The following is a 16,676-nucleotide window of genomic DNA, read 5'->3' as shown; positions in this document are numbered from 1 at the left end:
TTATAACAATAATTATGAGTTACTGAGGCAGTAGTATCTAAGTTATTTAGGATGGTCCAGGAGACTCCTTGTTACTATCATTAATGACAAATTCATATTATAGAAAATTAGATGAGTTCTATGTTTCTGAATTTTAATTTTATAGTAATTTTTGTTGGCTGTTATCAACCAGAAAATTTTATTTATTAGCAGTTTCACTTAGCATTGTATAATAATTTACTTTGTAGTGGTCCTAAGGTTGTAGTAAGTTTTATTTTCTTGAGCAAATTTTAATTTACGTATGGTAGTTTTATTAATCAGGATTTTGTTAATCAAAACATCCCATTCTCTGTATACCATACTACTTGATTTAATGAGATTTAAATTTGGATCTATGCTGAAACAAATACAGTGCTTTTTGAAAATTGTTTCTGTTCAATAATTGCCTTTTAAGTTTATATTGTGTTTATAGTTTTAATAAACTATAAGGCATTTTGTTAGAAGATAAAGGAATATTAATACCTTAAACATTTTTACAGATGAACAAGAAGATGAAGATGCCATCGTCAACAGGATTTCGTATGTATTTTAAAGTTCAGTTGTTCTGTTTCTGAAGTCATCAGTTCTCAAAATCCAATTCTAATTTTTGGACAGAAGTATGGAAAATATTCACCCAGCACATTACAATAGCTTTATCATATTAATTTTAGAAAGCACATGTAAGCAAATATGTGTGGATAATTTAGCACTGGTTCTCTCCTATTGAAATTTGCATATTTAAGGAGCTGACAGATTTTATCTTCAGGGGATTAAATGAGGAAATGGCCTTAATTTAATTGCTTGGTCATAAGAAAGAAGACTCTTGGCTGTTTGAACAGTCTGCTGAGAAGACTATGATGCTCTTGAACCGAGCAGCAGACATCTCCTCTGGTTAACTGAACCTGCCTGCTGTGAGCAGGAACGTGGGCCCAGACTATCCTGTAGGTTCCTTATGTACACCGGTGAGATATGATAGGGAGGTCCTGTAATTTTATTGAAGTATCAAACTGAATGGAAAGCAGCGAATTCCTTTCTGTTAGTTTTCGCTTGTTTAAATGTGAAATTGCACAGATGCACCTATGTAGGAAAGTTCTGTATTCCAGGATTTTTTTATTGATACATTAAAATTCTTTTGAAATTTCAAGTTTATAGAAAAGGTGGAAGTAGAACACAAAGTTTTTTTTACTCCAACTGTTTAGAAGTTGCTCATCTGATGCTTCATTTCCTCAGGATACTTTTCTGTATAATTCCTATAAACAGTGCATTCTACCTGTGTATCAAAATAGTGAAGTTAGCGTAGACAGCAGTACCACTCACACTCCATTCAAACTTACTAGTTATCCCAATAATGTCCTTTCTGTAGTGAAAGGATCCAGTTCAGAATCATACACTGCATTTGGGTGTCATGTCCTTTAGTCTCCTTCAGACTGAAACACTTCTTCAGTATTTCCTTGACTTTCCTGACCTTGATAATTTTGAAGATTATTGAGTAGTTATTTGGTCTTGTCTGATCTTTCTTCATAATTAGTATCAGATTATGCATCCTTTGCTGAGGAGGATGAGGAAGTTAGAAAAGGGGAAGAGGAAGAGAAAGATTCTCTGTGCTTTCACATACTTGTACACACATACAAATAAATGCTTCTACGTACAATGGAATAGTATTCAGCCATAAAAGAAATGAAGTACTGATACGTGCTGCAGTGTGGATGGACCATAGTAAGTGAACGAAGCCAGACACAAAAGGCCACATAGTGTGCAATTCCATCTATAAGAAATGTCCAGAATAGATAAAAGCAGATTGATGATTGTAAGGAGCTGAGGGAGAGGAGAATGGGGAGCAGCTGCTTCATGGGTTTGGCATTTTATTTTGGGGTGATGAACATGAAAGAAAGAGGTGATAGTGCAACATTGTGAATGAACTACACACCCCTGAATTGTTCACCTTAACATGGTGAATTTTATGTAATGTGAATTTCACCTCAATAAAGAAATTAATAACTCCCAGCTAATAAATGACTTGACTCTGCCTGATTTGATTCGTAACTGAAAAATGAATATAAATGGTTTGTGATTTACTAGATTTGGTAATTTATTTTAAATGACATAGGGAAGCTAGATAAGAAACAAAAATAGCTGTAACTTTATGCTGGAAATTCTTACTCTCGCTTTAAAACCTAGGCCCAAAACTTGATGTTTTAAATTTACAGAATTAGGGGTTTTAGTTTTATTCTTAGCCCTGTGACATTTGTGAAAATTAAGTGAATCATTTTTTTCCTCTGTATAAATTAGAGCTCCTTTAAAAGTTCACTTCACTCACTCACAAAAAGTTCACTCACTCCTTTAAAAGTTCACTTCACTTCACTGACAAAAGCTACGATGAATAAGAGACTGAATAAAAGGTAGATATTCTCTCCATGTGAAACCCTCTAGGTGTGAAGGGCAAGTGAGAGACGTAGCTTGCTCCTCTCCGCTCAGTCTGTGTGCCGCCTGTGGTGGTAAACCGACTTCAGTGTACTTGTAGATCCGTAATTTATAAACAGAAAAGAACACATCACTGTCTTTTACCCCTAAAAGTACATTGAATGACAAGAGAGTGATGTGCTGTTTCCTTATGGTAGATGCCCAGGAGCATCTTCACCTGCTTTTGGGGCACCTGGCACAGCACGTGCGAGGGGTTTGGGTTTTCCGAGTCACAGGTGGTTTCCGTATCCTGGGGATGCATACAGAAATCCTCTTCCTGAAGGTCAGTGGGTTTGTATAAAGTGGTGATACAGTTAAGGGAGGGGAATGGGGAAGAGGGTCACCTGAGAGAAGGAGTCTGACTAGTCTCCCTCATCTTTCCTCCCTGCCCTTATTGATCTCTTTGTCTTTTGCTGTGGTAGAATGAGTGAGAACTGATGAGTTAGGGTGATCTGGGTTCAAATTCTGGACCCATGATTGAGTCCAGAAGAGATTGAGAAACAAATATTCACTTTCTGTGTATGTAAAACAGAGTTCCCACCTACTTTGGAGTACTATTGTGTGGATTAAATAGCATTTGCCAAAAAAAAAAAAAAAAAAAAAAATCTAGGGTAGGGTGCTTGATACACAATAGGTGTGAAATTAATGTTTCTTCCAATAGGTGTGAAATTAATGTTTCCTCCACCTTAGGGCTTTTGACCTGTTTTGTCTGCTTAGAATTCTTTTCTGTCAGATATCCCACTGAATTAACTCTCACCTTCTTTAGTTTTGTTTTGCTTTGTGTTTTTCCCTAAGTCTCAACTTTTCAGTGAGGCCGTCCCTAAGTGCCACACTTAATATTGAAACCTGTGTGTCCTCCTCCCCATTTCCAGTCCTCCTTATTGTGTTTTCCTGTAGGACTTATCATCTTTAGTTTATTATACATTTACATATTTAATGTTTTATTGTTTATTGCCTGACTCTCCAGTCCAGGATAAGCCCTCCTCGGGCAAGAATGTTCGCTTGTGTTCGTTCACTGTTCTCAAGTGCCTAGCACAGTCCTGGCACAGGGGAGCAGACACTCTGCAAATACTTGTGTAGTGAGGGAGCCCCACCTGAAAGACCCACTGAGGTAGAATCTCCGAGATGGGCTTTAACAAAAACTCCATAGGTGATCCTGACAGTGCTACCGCTTAAGAACCACTAGTTTAGAGTGACGTATTAGGAAGCCTAATTCACGCAGCAAATGTTTATTGATTAGCTGAGATGAAGACTTAAGATGGAATGCTGGTATGCCAACATTTCACAGAAGAGTGTAAAATGTCACTCAATTTGTTACTTTTCTATTGCCCGGAGAATCAGACCTTTTGATGATATTTGGGAGGGTGTGAGCAAAATGCTAAATACGAAACTTTCTTTGTCATCAACACTATATACATCTTACTGAATAATTTTGAATGATTTAAATTCAACTGTGATAAAGTCTTGTTTCCATATGTACTTCTTGATTAGATATTATCAACCTGTTAAAAAGATGTAAAGTGGCAGGTTTTGCTTATGATTAGTTTTTTTAATTAAAAAATATTGAAATATTAACCCATGAAATACATTTTTATAGTAACCTGCATTTTGCAGTGGAGTTTTAAAAATGTGAGGTCTTTCATTTTATTGATAACTACAAATAAAAAAGCATTTATTTTTTGTTTAAAAAAATTGAGTGTCACATTGAGTCTGAGATTGAAAAATGAGGAAGAGGGAGTATTGTAGAAGTTGGAGAAGGAGTTTCAAGAAGGAAGTAGTGCTTATCAATTTGAAATGTCATAGAAGGTCATATTCAGATTGCAATTAAAAAGTGTCTGATGGATTTGACCATAAGGAGCACCGGTTTAACGCTAGGTGAGGAGCAGAAGTCCTACTGTAGTGGGCTAATAAAGAAGTTGAGGATAAAGAAGTAAAGGTGTGATATGTGAGTTCCGCTTCAGAAGCATTTTGAAAGAGCAGAAGCACCTGAGGATATTTATTTTTGGCCGGTCAGCAGCTAGAGGGAGGATGACTAGCCGGTGAAGCAAGGCCCCTGGAGACGGCAGAGGTAGAGATTGGCACAGATGAGCAGGAGGTTGGCAGATAGGAGAATAATTGTGTCTGTTGATAGCTTTATCAGGTGGTAAGTATGGAGGGATCATACCCCTTTTTTCACTCTGAAACAGGAGAGTCAGTCATCTGCTGGGAGTGAGGAGCAGCAGGGCCATGGGAGAAAGCTTAGGAAGAGCCTGATTGTGTTAGTCTGTTTTGTGTTGCTATAAAGGAGCACTTGAAACTGGGTAGTTAATAAAGATTTATTTGACTCACAGTTCTGCAGGATGTACAAGCATGACACTGCCATCTGCTTGGCTTCTGGTGAGGCCGCAGGAAGCGTTTACTCATGGTGCAAGGTGAAGGGAGATCAGGATTGAAGAGAAGGTGCCAGGTTCCTTTAAACAACCAGTTCTCTTGTGAACTAACAGAATGAGAACTCACTCATTACCGTAGGGTCTGTCTGCTCCTATGATCCAGTACCTCCCAGGAGGCCCCACCTCCAACACTGGGGATCACATTTCAGCATGATATTTGGAGGGGACAGATATCCAAACCATATCACTGTTAGGAATAACGCTCAAAATCCTAAGGAAGTTGAATGCTCAAACAAAAAATTCTTAGTAAAGCAATTTTACTTCTGCGCAGAGGGGTGCCTCCTTGGCCAGTCGCCATGAGAGCACACCTGAACAAAGGGGCATGAGAGCCTTTATTCCTGACGCAAGTCCTGCCCCTGTACGCTTTCCCCATTGGCTGGGGTCGGATTGTACAATCTAATCCCGGTTGGCTAAACATTTGACTTTTTTAGATAAGGTGGGCACGTAAAAGAAAGCAGAGAGGAAAGGGAAAGGAGTGTCTAATGAGCTAGAAAGTTAGTCCTCTTTCCAAATAAGGAATGTGATCTGGTACTGATAACGCCTGGTACTGTGGTGTGCCTGGGCATCTAACAAAGGCAAAAAGGAAAAAAAGGAGAAAAAGGGAAAAATTGGGGGGGGCACTATGAATTAAAGAATAAAAGATTGATCGGGTTATTTGAAGAGAAACCTCATCATATCCCACATCACTGATGATGGGGGTTAAGAACAGGAGATGAGAGACTCATAATCCAAGGATCCTGGTCCTTGTTTGCTAACTGAAAGTATGTGAAAGCTTTGTGGAGTGTTAAAGTGATTTAAGGTGGTTTTATTGTTTTAATTATCATCACCTTGCAAAGACACTTTACAATATGATCTATAGATACGGCTTTTTTTTTTTACACTAGTTATATTCAGTGACTAGTTATATTCAGCATCTGAGTGTATGCCCTCATCACCTTATTTTATTTAGACAAAGGTTCTGTCTTCCCGGTTGGATTAAGGAGCTAGTCACAAATGTCAGATATTTGGGGAAACACTTGTCTTACTACCACAATTAGAAAAGATGCATTACTCTGAAGATGTAATTTTTAAAAATAATGCTCCATTTCAGAAGGTGAAGTTGAGGAATGCTTCACAGGGCAAATGATGTTTGGGGTCTGTCTTGAAATTCATGTATGAGTTTGCCACGCAACTTAGAGGGTATTCTAGGGAGTGAGTAGACTGTGCAGAGGGGCAAGAAGGAACCCTGAAAATCCATTTCATGTTTGGGCTATGAGGGGGTTAGGTAAGTCTAAGTGTATGTCGAAATGGGTCATAGTGAGAGAAGAGCCTGGAAAATTATCTTGGGATAGCCGTGTGGGACCTGGAATGGTGAGATTTTGGATTTGATCTCAATTTTAGCATAGGAAGGAATGATAGCAATCAGGATAGCTTCCTCCCGTGACTGGAGAAGCTTGCTGGAGATCGCTTGCTGGCTGGTCGCTGCCAGAGCTGGTTGCAGACCTGAGACAGCACTTGTCTGAGGGCTTTTCCCAGGAAATGCGGCATCTATTGAGCAAAATGAATTCACAGAAATTCTGTATCTGATTTCAGTTGTATTCGTATGTATCATATGGTCTATATTTTAAAATTGATTTACTAAACCAAGGAGGTTTCCTGGTTATTTTTGGCTTTTAAAGTAGAAATACACTTCTGTTGGTTGCCACAAGATGGCATTGGCCTCAAAGTTTCTCTGTTAGATGTGTTTTTGGGTATTTAGTATTTGTTTTTCCTGCTTTTAAAAAATATTTTCTTATATTGTTACTTTTTTCCAATATTAACTTTAATAGAACTTTAATATCCATTCTATCTCTAATATTAGTGAAGTTCTTTTTTCCTTTGCCAATTTATTTTAAAATCTTTTAAAAAGTTAGGTGTTTCTTGTAAAAAATAAAAATGTTTCAGAAATGTGTAACTGAGAAGGTGAAAGCCCCTTATAATCCCTCTTTCCTATGGGATTGTTACATGTTATGCTGGATTTTTTTTGTACCTCTGTATAAATATGCATTTGGTGGGGGGAGAGCATGTTTTACATTTATTGTCCATGCTTTTCTTCATTTTTTTGTTGACTTATTTTAGATATTCTTCCATATTAGTACCTATTAAAGCTATCTTTTTTTAATGACAAAGTAGTGTTTTAAATATTAATAGTACAATACTGTTTAATAGTTTTCTGTTGTTTATTACTATAATTTATTTAATCTTTACCCATTAAAGAGATGTCAGGCCAATGGCTTTCTAAGTTTTTTTTCCTCTGAAATAAATTTAAATTAATTTGTTTTTTTATACTGCTTTCATAGTAATTTTTTCACCTCAGTTGTTGCATTGCTGTTAGCATATGTTGTCAAAGTTGTTAATTAAATGCAATTGTGAAATAAATACTTATATTTAAAAGAGGAATGAACTACAATTTTTTCTTTGTAAAATATGTGAAGTACTGTGTCGTCAGTATGTCTTTATCTTTTAGGTACTACTTGTTAGACTTACTGACATTTTCATAGAGTAAGGAGTTTTAGAGTTTATCTAGTTTAACTTCTAGGCCCATATGTATATCATTTGTCTCCCAACTACATATATTTAATAAAGTTCTTAATATAATGCTTTTTTGATTAAAACATTAAAGAGTTTGCATTCTTTTTGATGACTTTCGTGTTCATTGCTTTTTCAGATCACTTGTGATGGTGACTCTCCTTTCTTCCAGGTTGTTTTTGAGCACGTTCACTCTCGCAGTGTCAGCTGGGGCTGTTTTGCTTTTACCCTTCTCAATAATCAGCAATGAAATCCTGCTTTCTTTTCCTCAAAACTACTATATTCAGTGGCTAAATGGCTCCCTGATTCATGGTTAGTATATATTGCTTAATATAATCACAATTAATATTTTAATTTTTTACTGCACCATATTTTTAGATTTTTCTTTTCTTAGTTTTCTTCATAATTTGTGAGTTCCTCCAGTAAACGATTTCGGTCTTTAATAATGTCAGAAAACCAGATTTTACTTATCATTTCTGTGTTTAATTAGTTGTGAAAGACTTTTAGTCAAGAAGCAGTGTTTATACTTACGATTTTGATAAATACATTTTCATTTCAGTATTTAGCAAGAGTATTTTGGTTTGTCTGACTATGTCAGAAGAACTCAACCTCCATTTAAGAACTAGAAAACTGGCCGGGCGTGGTGGCTTACGCCTGTAATCCCAGCACTTTGAGAGGTCGAGGTGGGTGGATCACCTGAGGTCAGGAGTTCGAGACCAGCCTGGCCAACATGGAGAAACCCTGTCTCTACTAAAAATATAAAAATTAGCCAGGCGTGGTGACACGCGCTTATAATCCCAGCTACTTGGGAGGCTGAGGCGGGAGAATCACTTGAACCTGGGAGGTGGAGATTGCAGTGAGCCGGGATCGCACCATTGCCCTCCAGCCTGGGCAAGAAGAGTGAAACTCCGTCTCAAAAGAACTAAAAAACAGCAGCTGTAGTTTCTATTTTATTTATTTGCTAGTAGTTTCTTTAGTCATTTCAAAATATAGAAGGGGAAAAACACTCTATGTCAAGTACAAATAGGTATCATGGTGTATTGCTTTGTAGTCTTTGGGCAAGCCACTGTCCTCTCACCGCGGTTTCCCGTTGTCTTAATTGGGATGATAAATAAAACCCAGCTTGCCGGCTTGTTTTTGGAATAGGAATGATGTATGTAAAGTAACTGTCTTTTAGTAGGTACTTAATAGGTGGTAGCTATTATGATAGTTATTCAGGCTGTGAGGTGTTTTCTTCTTTCTGAAGAATCTTACTGTTTTTACAAATCAATTTAGTGTATGTAAACTGAACTCTTGTGTCTCATAGAACATGCTGGTGTAATTCTTTTTTGAGGAGTTCTAATTTATTTTTATTTTTTAATGTTTTAATTTTAATTTTTGTGAGTACATAGTTGGTGTGTATATTTAAGGCATGCAATGCGAAATAATCACATCAGGGTAAACAGGGTATCCATCACCTCAAGCATTTATTCTTTGTTAAGATTTTGTAATTATGTTTTATAATTATAGCTCTTAGGAATTTGGATATCTTTCTTGCTCATCATGCCCATACCCCTGTCTCATTTTATTGGTGTTGATTTGCGTTACTAGTAACTATATTACTAATTATTATTTTGTTAATGTTATTAGTTGTTGGTGTTATCAGTGTTAATAGTTATTTTAATTTGTTATGTATTTCAATTTCTTCATCTCATTTTAAGGTAAAAGTTTTTTGAAAATTTTTTTTCTTAGTGAGAACCTTATGAGTTAATGGTAAAATGTCCTCCTTTGACAATATTTAAGCTAAGTTGCCATTTGACTTAAAAAATATATATCAGAGATAGCTTGTTTTCATTAAATTTGTATTATAGGTCAGTGAATTTGGAATTTCTGAGTTAACATAAAGAAGTGTTAGGATCTCAAATCCAAGGAAAGAAATGGAATAACTTGCCTGTGTGGTAGCGTTATAGTTAAACATGCTTTTGTTTTTATCCGAGGAAAGAAATGGAATAATTTGCCTGTGTGGTAGCGTTACAGCTAAGTATGCTTTCATTTTTATAGTAGGCATTTTGCATTTGGAAAACATCACTTTTTTTTTTTTTTGAGACAGGGTCTCACTCTGTCGCCCAGCCTAGAGTGCAGTGACACGATCATGGCTGTCTGCAGGCTCCACCTCCTGGGCTCAGGTGATCCCCCCACCTCAGCCTCCCAGGTAGCTGGAACTGCAGGTGTGTGACACCACGCCAAGCTAATTTTTGATATTTTTTTTGTAGAGACAGGGTTTTGCCATGTTTCCTAGGCTGGTTTTGAACTCTTGGGTTCAAGTGATCTCCGACCTTGGCCTCCCAAAGTGCCAGGACTAGAGATGTTGCCAAGATGTCACTTTTTATGTGTGACACGTGATTACTGGAGTTGCCGTAGAAGGCTGTGGTGCATTAGACTAGTAATGTATATTCTTTTTTCATTGCTGTTATGTTCATGATGCTGTAATCCAGTGGAAGAAAAAGCAAATTTAAATTTAAGAGATTACTAGTTTTATATGTAAGATAAATATACTTATTTGCCTTATTTCCTGTCTCTTGTTGTTTGAGAAAGTATAGAAGATAGTTTTTGTAGGTGATGCTACCTTAGCAATCCCGTAAGCTTTTGCTGAGACTGTGGCCCTATATATTAAGAACAACAGCAATACTAACCGCTCCCTTATTTTTTTCTGCTCATAAAGTAGTGTGTGCTCACTATACAGAATATAGAAAATACTAAAATGTAGAAACAAGGAAAACTCCACATTTTTTTCAGCGTGTGTGTGTGTATATATATATATATTTTTGTTGTTGTTGTTGTTGTTGTTGTTTTTTTTGAGACGGAGTCTCTCTCTGTCGCCCAGGCTGGGGTGCAGTGGCACGATCTCAGCTCACTGCAAGCTCCGCCTCCCAGGTTCACGCCATTCTCCTGCCTCAGCCTCCTGAGTAGCTGGGGCTACAGGTGGCTGCCACCATGCCCAGCTAATTTTTTTGTATTTTTAGTAGAGACTGGGTTTCACCGTGTTAGCCAGGATGGTCTCGATCTCCTGACCTCATGATCTGCCCGCCTCAGCCTCCCAAAGTGCTGGGATTACAGGCGTGAGCCACCGCACCTGGCCGCATGTATGTATTTTATATAGCATATGCAATTTATACCTTTAAAACCTTTAATATTATATTGTGTTTTCCATACCTTTTATGTTCTTCGAAACCATTTTTAGTGGTGTAACCTGAGCCATGTATTTAGCAATATATTAAGCTAGTTGTTTTCAAAGGCTATTTCATCATTTTAAAGGGTGGAACCATTTATCCCTCCAGTGACTTGCTACTTGCGTTTTTTTCAGATTTGCAATAGAAAACAGCTGAGTTGTTCCTCAGGTACCAAACCCACCCTGTCCTCTTTGTGAAACATTTCACTTAACCAGTAAACTGTTGTTGAGCATCTAGAGGATTTTTAAATTTTAATTATTATTTGGGTTTCTGACAATTTCTTTACATGGAAATTAGAATGAAAATTATTAGGCTAATGAGTATTAATTGCTAAACTGTTTTCTAGAATTACTTGTTTATATTCTCTTGATAGACCATGAAGGTGCCTCTTGTTTTCAGCCATAAACTTAATAACAATGAATATTAGTATCTTTAAAATCTTTTCCATTTTCATGGATAGAAGGTAGTTTCTCATTATTGTAATGTTAATTTAAAAAATTTTTAGTGAGATAGGACATTTTAATTTTAATTTATAAAATATAGAAAAATATCTAATACTTATATCATTTTATTTTTATTTATTTGTTTTTATTATTACAATTTTTTTGAGATGAATTGTTGCTCTGTTGCCCAGGCTGGAGTGCAGTGGCACAATCTCGGCTCACTGCAACCTCTACCTCCCGGGTTCAAGCGATTCTCCTGCCTCAGCTTCCTGAGTAGCGGGGACTACAGGTGTGTGCCACCACGCCCAGATAATTTTTATATTTTTAGTAGAGACAGGGTTTAACCATGTTGGCCAGGCTGGCCTCAAACTCCTGACCTCAAGTGATCCACCCTTTTCGGCCTCCCAAATGCTGGGATTACAGGCATGAGCCACCGTGCCCAGCCCATGTATCATTTCATTTGATTAATGTCCTTTGCCCTTTTTTGTGGTTGTTGCTTTTTTCATATTGAATTTATGATCTCTTTGTGTGAACACATCAGCTTTTCATTTCAATTTTTATACATGTTTTTCTGATTGTTATTTTGCTTTTTAATATTAATTGCTTTTTTCCAGAATTTGAAAATTTTTTATAATATTTGGTTTTTCTTTTTCTCTTTGGTGTCTCTAATTGTTTTTGTGTTTAGAAGATTGTTTCCCACCCTGAGATATGACAGCTAGTTGTCCCAATACCATTAATTGAATATTCTTTTCTGTACTGATTTTTTATGCTTCATTTTCAGTAAGCTAAATATTATATTAGCGTTTGTTTCTGGGCTCAGGTATGCAGGTTTTGGAGTCAGATAGACCTGGGCTTGAATTTCAGATCTCTCTGAAACCCTTAGCAACCTTGAGCAAATTGTTTATGCTTTCAGAGTCTCAGTCTTTTATCTATAAAATGACCATATCAAGGTCTAGTTTATAGAATTATTATATGCATTAAGTGGAATATATGTATAGTATAAAGTACCTAGTCTATTGCCTGGTTGCCAAGAGTAAGCAGGAAATACGTGCTGAGTTTTACTTTCTGTTTTTCCCCTCTGGTTTCTCTGTCTATTCCTATGCCAGTGCCATATTGTTTTAAAGACTGTAGTTTTGTAATACTTTGCTCCTACTAGGTTTTAAAAAGTTCATACATTTTATGAAGGTTTTCGTAAGCCAAGGCATATATTTTGTGCAATATGGGACATTACAATGCTATGGAAATTTGTCTTTTAATTGTTTTGTCTGTGTTAGGGAAATGTATGTGTATATACATGTTCGTGTGTGTTTAAATAAATAAATATTTGGTGGGGAGATTTGGAAAACAAAAGTCACAGCTAGCAGATTGGGTCCTCAGCAGTGGCTATAGCCAGGCCAGCCTTGGTGAGTAGAAGTCCATGGTGCTGGGTCCATGTATGATCTCCGTCCCTACTGTCATGGTGACTTTGTTCCTGAGCCCATTGGGCAATGACAGGGGTGGCTGGGGAAGGAGGCTGACTAGTGTCCACAGAGCCAGTCAACCTATCCACTTAATTATTAAAATCCTCCTCTGCTGAGGTCACCGTTTGGTGAGCATTCACATGGGACACAAATACTTCCACATTTTTTTCCCGTTCAAAGAGGTCTGTTCATGTACCTCATCCCAATTTTCTTATTGCCAGTTTTCCAATTGTGTTTCTTCAAGACTCTGAGCATCTGGCCAAACCATTGGCCATGGGCCACTAATTTGTAATAATCACACATTTGGCTATTTCTCTTTCCAAGCAAAGTAAACCGCCAGATGTATGGCCTGTAGTTCTGCCCATCGGAGAATTTCCCTTCACCGCTGTCCTTTTAGGGATGTTCCAGAAAGGGGCAGTAGTGCTGCAGTTGTCCACTAACGTGGGGGCCTACGTATCATGCAGAGCCATCTGTAAACCAGGCCCAGGTCTTCCTCCGTCAACTGATTTTAGGGAACTCTCCAGGAGACTGTAGGTGCAGGCTGGGAGAGAGAAGGCAGCGTAGCGGGAGTGGGACCGTCGGCATTGGCGGCACTTCTTTATGTAACTTGTGCCTTTAGGGCCTGCTTAGGCCCAGACATGTACCACTTCCATTTGATGACAGAATGCTGCTGTGCACACCCAACTTTCTGGCTTGGTGGGTCGGAAAACATTCAGTTGATGATGGGCAACTCAGGTCCCATGGTAACTTGGTGGTCCATGTTTAAGCATTCAATCCCTACTAAAGCCCCATAGTGGGCCAAGAGCTGTTTCTCAAAGGCAGTCGTTATCCACAAGGATGGCAGGGTGTTGTCACAACATCCTAAGGGCCTGTGCTGCAGTTCACCTTGAGAGGAACCTGCCAAAGGCTCCACACAACATGCGTCTCTGCCTCTGCCCTTTCAGGCACCCTTGGATCTGCGGGGCCATGTGGCCCAGGAGGCAGAGCAGCCTGCACAGAGCCTGGAGCTGCCGCAGAGCCTTCTGTCATTCTGGGCTCTACTCAAAACCAGCAGCTTTTCAGGCCGCTCAGTAAACCAGCTGGAGCAACACACGCAAATGAGAAATGTGTTGTCTTTGAAGTCCAGAGAGGCCTACTAGATGTTATGCCTCTTTTTTGATGCAGGAGGCACCAGATTCAACAATTTATCCTTCACCTTAGAAAGGATATCTCCATATACCCTACAACACTGGACCCCTAGAAATTTCACTGAGATAGAAGGCCCCTAAATTTTTGTTCGATTTATTTCCCGCTTTTTGACACACAAATGTCTTACCAATAAGTTTAGAGTGGTTGTTAATTCTCACTCACTAGTTACAATCAGCAAAATATTATCAACGTAATGGGCCAGTGTGATATTAATATCCTATGGAAGAGAAAGGTGATCAAGATTCCTGTGAACTAAATTATAATACAGGGCTACAGAATTTATATACCCTTGACATAGGGCAGTGAAGGCGTATTGCTGGCCTTGTCAGCTGAAAGCAAACTGCTTCTAGTGGTCTTTACTAACAGGCACAGAGAGAAAAGCATTTGCCAGATCAGTAGCTGCATACCAGATAGGTGGCATGTTAATTTGTTCAGGCAATGAAGCCACATCTGGTACAGCAGCTGTAATTGAACTCACCACCTAGTTAAGCTTAACGATAATCTTCTGTTATTCTGGAAGCTCTGTCTGTCTTCTGCACAGACCAGATAAGAGTCGAATGGGGGTGTAGTGGGAATCCCCACCCCTGCATCTTTCAAGTCCTCGACGGTGGCAGTAATCTCTGAAATCCCCCTAAGAATGCAGTATTGGTTTTGGTTTACTGTTTTCCCAGGTAGATGCAGTTCTAGTAGCTTCCACTTGGTCTTTCCCACCATAATAGCCCTCACTCCACAGGTCAGGAAATCAGTGTGGGGATTCTGCTAGCCATTCCATTCCATTAATTGCCTTCTGGAAGAGAGGAGACAACCACAGGATGGGTTCAGGGACCCGCTCTGAGTTGGGCCTCTGCTAAAATTCCATTGATTACCTGACCTCCATACACCCCTACTCTGACTGGAGAGCCACAGGGAAGGTCTCCTGGGATCAGTGTCAGTTCAGAGCCAGTGTCCAGAAGTTCACAAACAGTCTGGTTATTTCCTTTTCCCCAGAGCACAGTTATATCACTAATATTCATTTGTCAATCTGTCATTTACAGTTTCGCGACATTTATGGGATTCTGTGAGTACTCAGAAAATGTTCAGATTCCTTTAATCTCCCATGGAGCATCTGTTCTAGTACTTTCCTGTTGAAAGTGTTCAATAAATATTTATTGATTGAAGGAATAAAAGTCATATCATTAGGAATATTTTGGCAAAAGTGAATTTGAGAGGAAATTTAATGGCTTATTTTATAAAATTGTCAGTATGGATGTTTTTGATTGTGCCTTTAATGTGTAAATCACATATGGATTAGAGGCTAAATGTGTTGATAATGCTTTTTTTGTATGTGCAAATATATTTAGTTTGGCTTAAATATAGTGTTTGGATTTTGGATACAGGTTTGAGATGTTACGTGTTAACCATATTACCTTGGAATGCTACTTTACTTTTCTGGGCAAGAATTTTGTAACATAAATAAAATAATAACCTTAGTAAACTGTGTCATGTAAACAAGATGTATCTCTGCCTGCAGTGAGAAAATAGCTTGAAAAATGTGATATAGAAAAATGACATTGGAGCACTGGAGTTAGGAGAACTGATGATGATCCTCTGGCCACTGGGTCTTGGCTGGTGGTTGTCATCACTTGTCAGCTTGATGCTGTGAGATGTGTTCTGTCATTCACACAGTGTGGGTCCATGACATGCCAGCAACTGTAGTTTGCTGTAGGATGGGGCAGAGATGACAAATTAAAATGGTAGTGTAAGTTCTTTTTGTTGTTAAAATAGGGAAAAGGGTTAAAAAATAGACCGAAAAAATAAAGTATTCACGTCTATACATTTTCTATATCTTGTGTACTGTTAAAAAATTAATAGGAAAATATGAAACTCTTCATTTCCATAAGTTGAAAAACAATGATACAGCTGCTTTGTGGGTTTTCCTTTTGGGGTGATAAAAATGTTTTGGAGTTAGGTAAAGGTGGTGGTTGCACACCATTGCAAATGAACAGTTCAGTGCAACTGCCACTGAATTGTTCACTTTAAAATGGCTAATTTTAAGTAATGTGAGTTTAATATCAAAATAAGAGCCAAATAACAATAAAAATTTGGAAGATAGGAAAATGATGGAATTAGATTGTACCCTTAAATAAAACCAGGAAATAATTCTTCAGTTTTTGAGTGGTTTTTCCCCAGTGGGGCCCAATTTTGACTAAGCTGTCCACTCACTTATGACCAGAGATAGAGACAAAACAAATGTTTGTGACATGAATGCCCAGTTTGAGATTGTCTGTTAAAATATAACCACAGTGAATCCGACAAGTCGCTGCAAGGACTGTGTGCTTTATTTTGATTTGTCATCAGGAATAGACGATACACTGTTTGGACATCATGAAGGAACAATGCAAAATCCATCCTTTTAAAATTCATTTTTAAGTTCCACAGAAGATCCAAAAAACCAAACTTTTAGAGTATAAGCAATCAAACTTAAGAAAATATTATGTTTACTTATGAATAGATGCTAAGTCACAAGTAAGTCCCTAATAAATTTTAATGTACTGTTGTTCGCTGAATGTTCCTAGTCATTTGGGCTCAGTATTTCAGTCATTTATCATAATGTGTATCAAGATAGTTACTGGATATTGAGGTATTGTTTATAACATTACAAACAGAAAAATCCTAGTGTTTGGGATAGGAAATTAATCATATCTTGCCAGATCCAAACAGTGGAGTGCTTTTCTGGCCATTATAGATGATAATGTAGGTATTTGTTGATATACGAAGATACCAGAAAAAAGCCCATATTTATGATCCAATGCCTATTTTGTAAAAAGAAAAAAGAGTACATGTGTTGGTAGCTGCACCAAAAAATACCGGGAAGGGTAAATACAAAGAGTTTAACTGTTTTTGTAGGATTTTATGAGAGGCATTTTTTTTTTTTTTTTTTGG

The 16,676-nt window shown here is 37.8% G+C and overlaps 1 protein-coding gene across 9 annotated transcripts in view; it reads left to right on the top strand.

Moving 5' to 3' along the window:
• Window positions 1-16,676, top strand: part of LMBR1 (limb development membrane protein 1) — a 208,915-nt gene that overhangs the window by 56,906 nt on the left and 135,333 nt on the right. For 7 of the 9 annotated variants that reach the window (XM_054493923.2, XM_054493930.2, XM_054493924.2 and 4 more), the window contains 2 exons: window positions 519-558; window positions 7,627-7,766. In XM_054493923.2, coding sequence (XP_054349898.1) covers window positions 519-558; window positions 7,627-7,766 — 180 coding nt within the window. The remainder of the gene's footprint in view (window positions 1-518; window positions 559-7,626; window positions 7,767-16,676) is intronic. The other 2 variants (XM_054493922.2, XM_054493925.2) reach the window with 1 other exon arrangement.

This window comes from Pongo pygmaeus, chromosome 6 (assembly GCF_028885625.2).
Source record: "Pongo pygmaeus isolate AG05252 chromosome 6, NHGRI_mPonPyg2-v2.0_pri, whole genome shotgun sequence".
In the NCBI taxonomy this organism is placed as follows: domain Eukaryota; kingdom Metazoa; phylum Chordata; class Mammalia; order Primates; family Hominidae; genus Pongo; species Pongo pygmaeus.
Note: the sequence above shows the minus strand (reverse complement) of the source record. Positions and strands in the feature narration are given on the sequence as shown.